The sequence below is a fragment of the Natator depressus genome, chromosome 2, assembly GCF_965152275.1.
Source record: "Natator depressus isolate rNatDep1 chromosome 2, rNatDep2.hap1, whole genome shotgun sequence".
NCBI classification, from domain to species: Eukaryota; Metazoa; Chordata; order Testudines; family Cheloniidae; genus Natator; species Natator depressus.
The window spans coordinates 16142443-16153212 of record NC_134235.1 but is presented as its reverse complement, the minus strand read 5'-3'; the positions used below and the strand labels follow the sequence as shown (position 1 = coordinate 16153212).

Here is a 10770-nt window from a genome sequence, read left to right as displayed (position 1 = left end):
GGCGCCCTGCCCCGCCTCGGGCTGTCGCAGGGAGGTGACGAGACGGCTGGGCGCTGGGGCGCGAGGGGCGGGGCGCAGGCAGAGGGGACGATGGGGCTCTGAGGGAGCTGCACCCCGCCGCACCGAGCTGCTCGCCCACCGTCCCCGGTCGGAGCGGGAGGCGCCGCGGCCTGCGGAGCCGGCTGGGGTTGCGGCTCGGGCTCCGGGCCGGGATCGGGCTCGGGGCCGCCCCAGGCCCAGCTGCTGTCCCGAAGGCGGAGAAGGCGGTAAGGAGTCCGGGGCTGCGGGGTAGGGGCTGGGCTCCCGGGCCTCTCTCCCCCTAGCCGAGCCCGGGCCCCGGGCGTCTCCCGCCTCCCCTGCACCGGCGCAGGCAGAACCGTGGTCTGAGGCTTCCTCGGGGCCGGTCCCTGGGGAGCTTCCCCTGCGGGGCCGAGGCCGGGGGTTTTAAACCTCCTTGTGCCCCAGAGGTGGCTGATGTCTGGGGGCTCCTTCTGCTCCCCCGGGACCCGGAGCGGCCTGGCGGCTCCTCTCCCGAGACAGAGCGGCCCAGGGGATCCTCCAGCCCCACCAGAAACAGATGGGTCCGGGGCCTGGGGCATCCCCTACAGCCCACCTTTCCCCAACCCAGACAGGCACACGGGCCCAGGGGCTGGGTGTTTTTCTACACACGCCCACCCCCCACCCCCGCCCGCCCCCTCAGAAAATCACCCACACCGACCAGGGCTTGAGGGATCCCCTACATCCTCCCCAACCCAGATAAATGGAATGGCCCAACTCCTGGAGCTCTCGCTCCAGCACCCCTGAACCCAGAAGGACACAGACCAGACCAAGGCCCTTAAGGGGGCCCTGTATGCACCCTATGTCTTTAAATAGTGACATTGTCAACTTAAAACTGGTCCTTTTGGATGAAATGCTCTTGCCCGCTATCAGAGTAACAGTCGTGTTAGTCTGTATCCGCAAAAAGAAAAAGGAGGACTTGTGGCACCTTAGAGACTAACAAATTTATCTGAACATGAGCTTTTGTGAGCTACAGCTCACTTCATCGGATGCATGCAGTGGAAAATACAGCAGGGAGATTTTATATACACAGAGACCATGAAACAATGGGTGTTACCATACACACTGTAAGGAAAGTGATCAGGTAAGGAGAGAAATTTTTTTGTAGTGATAATCAAGGTGGGCCATTTCCAGCAGTTGACAAGAACATGTGAGGAACAGTAAGGGGGCGGGGGGAAATAAACATGGGAAATAGTTTTACTTTGTGTAATGACACATCCTCTCCCCTGCCCCCTTACTGTTCCTCACATGTTCTTGTCAACTGCTGGAAATGGCCCACCTTGATTTTCACTACAAAATGTTTTTTCCTCTCCTGCTGGTAAAGCTCACCTTACCATGCACACTGAGAGAGATCAGGTAACACCCATTGTTTCATGTTCTCTGTGTATGTAAAATCTCCCTGCTGTATTTTCCACTGCATGCATCTGATGAAGTGAGCTGTAGCTCACGAAAGCTTATGTTCAGATAAATTCGTTAGTCTCTAAGGTGCCACAAGTACTCCTTTTCTTTTTACCTGCTATTGTTGCACATTAGATTCAGGATTGACAGAAAGCTTATAGGAAAAAATACATAGAAAAATATGTCAGTTTATGTTCATTAGCCAGTACATTTCTATAGTTATTCTTTCCTCTGTATAGTCACTCACTTGCCCCTTTTGTTTGTGTGGCCTTTCGTACAGCAACAGGGCAGGGGGGAAACATTTTAAGACTAGGAAAATATGATAACATCACTAAAGCTGATGGGGAATTAGGGCCATGTATATTATTAGAACACATTTGTATCTCATTTTTCAAACTAAATAGATTGCAGGTTGATGGTGTAGCTGTGTGTGTGTGTGTGGGGGGGGGGATTAAGGAATACTATTTGTATATACTTTTTATATTATTATGCACAACAGTCTAAACATTTCCAATTTATAGTGATAAGTGCTATCATTTATAATAGATTTATATCTTCATGTGGTTAAAATATATTCATTTGGAATGCTATTTGTATTTTTAATTAACGGTGCTTTCTGCTTTGTAATATAAAAAATATTTTTCTGAAAGTAGGGGAAAAAGAAAATAGAAGTTATCAAGATGAGTAAAAAGCCTCCAAGTCGTCCAGGGATCACGTTCGAGATCGGTGCTCGTTTGGAAGCACTGGACTACTTACAAAAATGGTAAGGAAGACATAATGCAATGCTTAATTAGGTCAAATTTATTTCATCTGTACTGTAATCTGTCTTTAGTTTCAGTTGTTTGATACATTAATTGTTAATACAAACCAATCGGTCCATATACTAATTTGATGAATGTCCTTATTTTAAAAAAAAACTAAAGCAATTATAAAATTTCAGGAAACCATCCCTCCAAAAAAATCAAATTGAAAGAAAGTGTTGTGTTTTCTTGCATGGCTATCTTGTATTTCTAGTCATGATGCTTTTTCTAGACATTAGTTTGTTCTCTTTGGTACTGGCATATGTCTATCATGACAGTCTGTATCTGCTAAAAATATTTAACAACTGTGGTATTAAATGAAAAACTTATTCAGAATACTCTGGCATGCAGTGTTGCATGCAAGATGGTCAAGTGCACTTGTGTGTAACTCCAGTAATAACTCAAGGAGCCAGTTTTGTTTTAATTTTAAGGTGTAAGCAGATTTCACAAGTTTTAAAACTGAAAACTTGATGTAGCATTCAGTAATAAAACTTCTTGCTCATTAAAATTAATTCTTACTGTACACTGAGTAGGTAACTTTTTTTTAGTTAACTTTCCATTTGACAGTGGAGAAACGGAAGTACCAAAGTTATGACTTGGCCACACCAACTCTGTTAGAGCTCGGATTGGAAGTAAAATAGAATTGGAAGAACAGATCAACACTTGCTTAAAATGCTGCCTCAGCCTTTTTAGTGCTTTAATGAAGAGGCTCTAAGCCGACGGGAGAGAGTTTCCCTTGTCAGCTTAGTTAATTCACTTCGAGAGGCAGTAGCTATGTCAGCTGGAGAAGCTCTCCTGCCGACTTAGCACCACCTACACCGGTGCTTAGGTCGGTATAACTACGTCACTCAGGGGTGTGGATTATTCACAGCCCCTGAGCAATGCAGTTATACCAAAGTAATTCTGTAGTGTAGACCAGGGCTCAGTCTTGCAATATTTGTTTACTCAGAGAGAAAAGTCAAACTTAATCAAAATTTAGTAACGCAATCTGGTTTGTTTGGAAGTACTGTTTCAGTCAATTTGAAGAGGTTATTGCTATAGTGGATAAGACCAATAGTCTGTCTGATCCTGTCAATGGTTAGTGCTCTATGCTTCAGAAGAAGTTTATTCCTAACTCCTATGAGTTAGTAAGTGGTTGATGCCATTGGTCATAAGGGTCAAAACCCCTTGCATATTTTCATTCTTTCTGATATAACCGTGGATGTTCTTATTCACAAATGTCTAATCCTGTTGCCCTCAATAATATTGTATGTCAGTGAGTTCCGTGGGTTAAATTGTCTACAGAGGAAATACTGCTTGAGTATCTATATAAAGAGGGTTTAAATTTCCAGGGCTGTCAAACTAGCACATTTTACCAGCAGTACTTTGTTCAAACAAATCCTTTTCTTCGAAATAATCAGTGTATGTCGAAAAGAAAATAGAACTGATTTTTGAACCACATTCCATGGTACATTACTCTTCTTAGTTGGTGCTACAGAGATATGGTGAGGTGAAATAAATTGTTCTCCATAAAATTAGCACTTTATGTTCAAAGAATGTAAAAAAGGTTGAGACTGCCAACATAGTGCTGTAAAACAAACAAATAGTCATTTAAGAATATTTGACAAAGATGATACAGACTGTCATGATAGACCTATGCCAGTATGTACAGGAGCTAAAAACAGAATTGCCTCAATTTAATATCTAAACAGGGTTCACCATATCTCTAGCACATAGTTATATAACTAAGTAAAATTTTGTAACAACTTTACACACAGGAACAGGAATAAATATTAAAATTGTGCAGCTAAAACACTGGAAACTAGAAGATGTACTTTCTTTCATTTTTTTAAAAATGAATTTATATCAATAACCAGGGAGCTTGTTAGAGAAAATTTTGTCCTTCTGTGAAGATAGTTTCACCCCAAGGTACGATTTATTTTAGTAGTCCATGTGTTTTTACACCTAATTTGCTCAGCTGTCACTTAAGGGGCCCTGCTGACTTTAAAATTTGCCTGTTTTCCCAACTAAAATGCATCCATCTCAGCTATATACTGAGAAATTGTACTGAGCATACTTTTTAAAAAAAAAATTATGTAACTTGCACAAGTCATTTATCTACTGCATTTCTGTCTAACAAATTGTTTCTTGAAGGGAACAAAAAACCATGTCAGACTAGGGTTCAATTTAAATCTTTCTATTTTGTCAACACTCAGGTTTCAGAGTAACAGCCGTGTTAGTCTGTATTCGCCAAAAGAAAAGGAGTACTTGTGGCACCTTAGAGACTAACCAATTTATTTGAGCATAAGCTTTCGTGAGCTACAGCTCACTTCATCCACAGCATGCATCCGATGAAGTGAGCTGTAGCTCATGAAAGCTTATGCTCAGATAAATTGGTTAGTCTCTAAGGTGCCACAAGTACTCCTTTTCTTTTTGCGAATACAGACTAACACGGCTGTTACTCTGAAACCTGTTATATGCTTAGGTGACTGACAGTCAGTTTGGGACTGGTGAGGGAAGCCTTGTCCACACTGGGCAAGGAAGTCAGTGAGCATATTTAAGCTTGTTTATTGATTGCATGGTTTTACCACTTTGTAGACATAGCCACAATAGTTTCCTTGTAACTGAATACCTTTTATGAAATACATGTATGATACAGTTACACAAGGCAGTTGTTTGAACAGATACAATTCTTACAATTCCTTTAGTTTTAAACTCAACTAAATTAGTCGTAAATTCAACTCTATCCAAAGTCCACTTAAGCATTTAGTAATAGATAAAAGCCATCTAGGAAGGTTTAGTAGGAATACTAAGAACAAAACAAATAGTTAAAGGTAATTAAATAAAGGAATGGTGTATAAATTGCTTAAAATGGAATACTTAAAAAAGTACACATTGGTCTTGAGGTTTTTAAAAAGTCCTTTTTTGGTTCTGCTTTTGTTTGTTAGTGTCCATTCAGGACTAGATTCTACAGACACTAAAATGTTTACAGGATCAGGCCTTAGACTAAGCTTTCTGGCATAGGAGACATGGCTTACACATGGGTGCTATAAAACTAATGTGACCTCCCCTTCCTTTCTGTTCTTGTTTTGTGATCCTGTGGACCCATTATTTCTCCCAGGAACAAGTTGCTAATTCCTGATATCTCTTCTGTCTGTCCAGATCCTCTCCCGTCTCATACTAAGACTGTATGCTCCTTGGGCAGGGGTATCATTTTGTTCTGTGTTTGTACAGCGCCTATCATGGGGGATCTGGATCATGACTAGGTCTTCTATGTGCTATAGTAGTACAAATAATGACAGGATGCAAATCCAGGAAAAGTGTGTAGTGAAGGAGACACAGAAAAGGGACAGTTGGCCTATGTAGTAGATGCCAGGTGGAAAGAGCTTGCCAGTGTGTGCCTTTTAGAAGAATGAAAAGGAGTACTTGTGGCACCTTAGAGACTAACAAATTTATTTGAGCATACGCTTTCATGAGCTACAGCTCACTTCATAGGATGAAGAATGTTATCTTTTGTGAACAGAACTGACTGAAGGGACTAGATTGTCTGGGTTGATTTTTATTTCCTCACAGGGTAGAGATCCAAAGGATTTTCTTCTGTAAGATTTGGAGTGACAGTAACAAACGGGAAGCAGTTCTGTAATCTTTTCTTTCGGTTTTAGCAGACTGGGAGACCTGATTGTCTGTTTGGTGGAAGGTCTAGAATGGAAGAAGGAGGAGTGGAGGGGGGAATTTAGTACTGGGCTAGTTAACTCAACGGAGGGGGTGAAAGTTTGTCCATGAAGGAGGTCTCTCCATCGAACAGATATAGGGTTATATGCCTTATGGGTAAGGAAGGAAGGACAGGCTTGAGTTCAGTGCACAGGACTGGGAGTCAGGAAGTCTGGGTCTATTTCTGTATCTTCCTTGGACTTCAAATGTGACTTTAAGGAAGTCACTCAACCTATCTGTAAAATGTAGCCCCCTTTCCACCTCACTAGGGACAAGAGACTGTTTGTAGAACACTTTTTATTTCTACAGTGTCTTATATTTGAGTTTCAGTTTTATTCTTACATAAAGAATACCATATACTGGACAAATGGCTATATTGAAAAAGAGGCCCTGTATGAATTATTACACTGAAAATTGTGTGTTAATATGGAAACTTTAACGTGAATATTAAGGTTGGAGAAAAAAAAACTTTGAGCCATTGTTTAAGATTTAAATCATGTAACTAAAACTTGTCCTTACCAATTTTACCTTACAATTTCTGTAATTCACATGGGATGCAAGTGTTAGAACGTGAGAGAGAGAGAGAAGTGAATAATATGTAAAACTGGCAGATGTCATTATCCAGCAGTAGTAGTCCAGTTCTGTAAAACAATGTACAGATTCCAGTGCCAGAAGGAACCATTGTTATCATGTAGTCTGAATTCCTCTATAACACAGGCCATAGAACTTCCCCAAAATAATGCTTAGAATATCTTTTATTAAAAAAAATCCTGATTTAAAAATTGTCAGTGATGGAGAATCCACTTTGGTAAATTTGTTTCAAAGGTTAATTACTCTCGCTGTTAAAAATTTACACCTTATTTCCAGCCTGCATTTGTCTAGCTTCAACTTCCAGTCATTGGATCATGTTATACCTGTCTCTGCTAGGTTCAAGAGCTCATCATTAAATATTTGTTCCCCAGTAGATACTTGTAGACTGTAATCAAGTCACCCCTTAACCTTCTCTTTGTTAAATTAACTAGATTGAGCTCTTGAAATTATTATAAGGCATATTTTCTCATCCTTTAATCATTCTCGTCACTCTTCTCTGAGCTCTCTTCAATCTATCAACATCTTTCTTTAATTGTAGGCACCAGAACTGGACACAGTATTTTAGCAGTGGTCGTACTAGTGCCAAATAGAGAAGTAAAAATCTCTCTAGTCCTACTCGAGATTCCCCTGTTCATGCATTCAAGGATTACATTAGCTCTTTTGGCCACAATGGAGCTCATGTTCAGCTGATTATCCACCATCCTCCCCCAAATTTTTTTGAGTCACTGCTTCTGAGGATGGAGTCCCCCATCCTGTAAGTATGGTCTAGATTCTTTGTTCCTAGATGAATACATTTAGCCATATTAAAACACGTATTTGTTTGCCTCAGCTCAGTTTCTCAAGCGATCCAAATCGCTCTGTATCAGTGGCCTGTCCTCTTAATTATGTACCACTCCCTCAGTTTGTATCATCTGCAAACTTTATCAGTAATGACTTTCCCTCCAGGTCATAGATAAAAATGATAAATAGTATAGGGCTAAGAACTGATCCCTGTGGGACCCCATTAGAAACACAACCACTCAGTGATGACTCCTCATTTACAGTTATATTTTGAGACCTCTCAGGTAGCCAGTTTTTAATCCATTTAATGTGTGCCATGCTAATTTTATATCACTAGTTTTTTTTTTTAATCAAAATGTCATGTGAGCCTTTTTGGGATTAGTGAATACTGTTTCAAATATGTTTGCAACCTGTTGAGTTAATTATTGAAAGCTACCAAATGATTTTTTGTTTTTGAACAACAATTGTTTGTTATCAAGCAGAAGTAGACTGTTTTCATGCAAACAACTTAAGGAAAACAGGTTTCAGAGTAGCAGCCATGTTAGTCTGTATCCGCAAAAAGAAAAGAAGTACTTGTGGCACCTTAGACTAACAAATTTATTTTCTCAAATAAATTTGAGAGTCTAAGGTGCCACAAGTACTCCTTTTCTTTTTAAGGAAAACAGGTTTATTCATTTATTTCAGAACTTCATCTGTATAATGTCTTTTCCGTTTGTGCTGTAGTAAAGAACTCTTGGTAAATCTATTTTAAACTCAATCTGATTAATTTAAAAATGAACATTTAGTCAAATGGAAATTGTGACTGGATGGGAAAGTATACATTCAAAAACACTTCTACCACTGAACATCAAGATATGGTAATTTTATAATTTCTGTTTGTTTATAATAGTCTGTTGGGTTTGAGGGAACTTCATGTGTTTTTATTCTGTATAGCAGACATCATTTTTCTATTAATTCTTCCAAATGAAATGGAAGTTAACATGGCTCTTATTGACAAATCTTTTGCTTATGTTATGTGACTCATCAAAATTTGTCAGCACAGCTCTGGGTAGAATGTTTGTTAATTATTGCTTGAAAACCCGCAGCGGGAACTACTATAAGGTTTCAGATTACACTATAGCAATTCTAAGGCAGCAAATTTTGGACCTGGGAACTTCCGTGAGATATTGAAATATGAGCTATCCAATCAAGAAAAAAAGTTAGAATATTCACACTTTTCCTTTTTCCAGTAGTGAATTTTGGCATACCTATTTACATACTGACAACACTGTTCAAGCATCCCTAGCTTGAAGATGTAGGATCTAAAATGTTACAATGTGTGGACTTCAGGGCAAATGGTCTTAAAATAGCAGATTCAATCACAGTATTTTTGGTCTTGTTTGCTGGATCCATGCAAAGTTATTTTTAGTTGAATTTGGCAGGCAGTCATTTTAGCAGACACTGTGGTTCAGTGGATTAATAGTCTCATCTCTAAAGACTGGGATTTAGACTTAATCATAGAATCATAATACTGGAAGGGACCTCTAGAGGTCAGCTAGTCCCGTTCCCTGCACTCATGGCAGGAATAAGTATTATCTAGACCATTCCTGACAGGTGTTTGTCTAACCTGCTCTTAAAAATCTCCAATGATGGAGATTCCACAACCTCCCTAGGCAATTTATTCCAGTGCTTAACTTCCAAACTGTCAGGGTGGTTTTTCCTAATGTCCAACCCAAAACCTCCCTTGTTGCAGTTTAAGCCTGTTGTTTCTTGTCCTATCCTCAGAGGTTAAGAACAACAATTTTTCTCCCTTCTCCTTGTAACAACCTTTTACGTACTTGAAAGCTGTTATGTTCCATCTGAGTCTTCTCTTTTCCAGACTAACCAAAGCCAATTTTTTCAGCCTTCCCTCATCGGTCATGTTTTCTAGACCTTTAATCATTTTTTGTCGCTCTTCTCTGGACTCTCTCCAATTTGTTCACACCCTTCCTGAAAGGTGGCTGCCAGAACTGGACACAATACTCCAATTGAGGCCTAATCAGCATGGATTAGAGCGGAAGAATTACTTCTCGTGTCTTCCTTACAACACTCCTGCTAATACATCCCAGAATGATGTTTGCTTTTTTTTTTTTTTGCAACAGCGTTACACTGTTGACTCATATTTAGCTTGTGATCCACTATGACCCCCAGATCCCTTTCCGCAGTGCTCCTTCCTAGAGTGCTCCTTCCTAGTCATTTCGCATTTTGTATGTGTGCAACTGATTGTTCCTTCCTAAATGGAGTACTTTGCATTTGTCCTGATTGAATTTCATCCTATTTACTTCATACCATTTATCCAGATCTTTTTGAATTTTAATCCTATCCTCCAAAGCACTTGTTACCCCTTCCAGCTTGATATCATCCACAAACTAAGTTTATTCTTATGCCATTATCTAAATCACTGATGAAGATATTGAACAGAACTGGACCCAGAACTGATCCCTGTGGGACCCCACTTGTTATGTCCTTCCAGCATGACTGTGAATCACTGATAACTACACTCTGGGAATGGTTTTCCAAACAGTTTTGCACCCACTTTATAGCAGCTCCATCTAGATTGCATTTCCCTAGTTTGTTTATGAGAAGGTCATGTGAGACAGTCTCAAAGGGTTTACTAAAGTCAAGATATACCATGTCTACCGCTTCCCCCCATCCACAAGGCTTGTTACCCTGTCAAAAAAAAGCTATCAGGTTGGTTTGACATGATTTGTTCTTGACATATCCATGCTGACTGTTTACGTGTCCCCTTATCTTCTAGATGTTTGCAAATGGATTGCTTAATTATTTGCTACATTATCTTTCTGGATACAGACATTAAGCTGACTGGTCTGTAATTCCCTGGGTTGTCCTTATTTCTCTTTTTCTAGATTGGAAAAGGGAAAATATAGTGCCAGTCTTCTGGAATCTCTCCTGTCTTCCAGGACTTTTCAAAGATAAATCACTAATGGCTCAAATCTCTTCAGTCAGCTGCTTGAGTATTCTGTGATGCATTTTATCAGGCCCTGGAAACTTGAAGACCTCTAACTTGTCTTAAGTTTCAGAGTAGCAGCCGTGTTAGTCTGTATCTACAAAAAGAAAAGGGAGGACTTGTGGCACCTCAGAGATTAACCAATTTATTTGAGCATAAGCTTTCGTGAGCTACAGCTCACTTCATCGGATACATTCAGTGGATGCATCCGGTGAAGTGAGCTGTAGCTCACAAAAGCTTATGCTCAAATAAATTGGTTAGTCTCTGAGATGCCACAAGTCCTCCTTTTCTTCTAACTTGTCTAAGTAATTTTTAAGTTCTTCTTTCCCTATTTTAGCCTCTTCTGAGCCTACCTCATTTTTACTGGCCTTCACTATGTTAAACGTCCAATCACCACCAACTTTCTTGATGAAAACTGAAACAAAGAAGTCATTAAGCACCTCTGCCACTTCCACATTTTCTGTTATT

General features: G+C 40.1%; 1 protein-coding gene across 13 annotated transcripts in view; it reads left to right on the top strand.

The window, feature by feature from the left end:
* The first annotated feature begins 132 nt into the window (after positions 1-132).
* Positions 133-10770, top strand: part of PHF20L1 (PHD finger protein 20 like 1) — a 78851-nt gene continuing 68213 nt past the window's right edge. For 5 of the 13 annotated variants that reach the window (XM_074943837.1, XM_074943839.1, XM_074943838.1 and 2 more), the window contains exons 1-2: positions 137-266; positions 2109-2218. In XM_074943837.1, the coding sequence (XP_074799938.1) occupies positions 2136-2218 (83 nt within the window). In that variant the 5' untranslated portion in view covers positions 137-266; positions 2109-2135. Of the gene's footprint in view, positions 267-2105; positions 2219-10770 lie in introns of all 13 variants that reach the window. The other 8 variants (XM_074943833.1, XM_074943832.1, XM_074943830.1 and 5 more) reach the window with 5 other exon arrangements.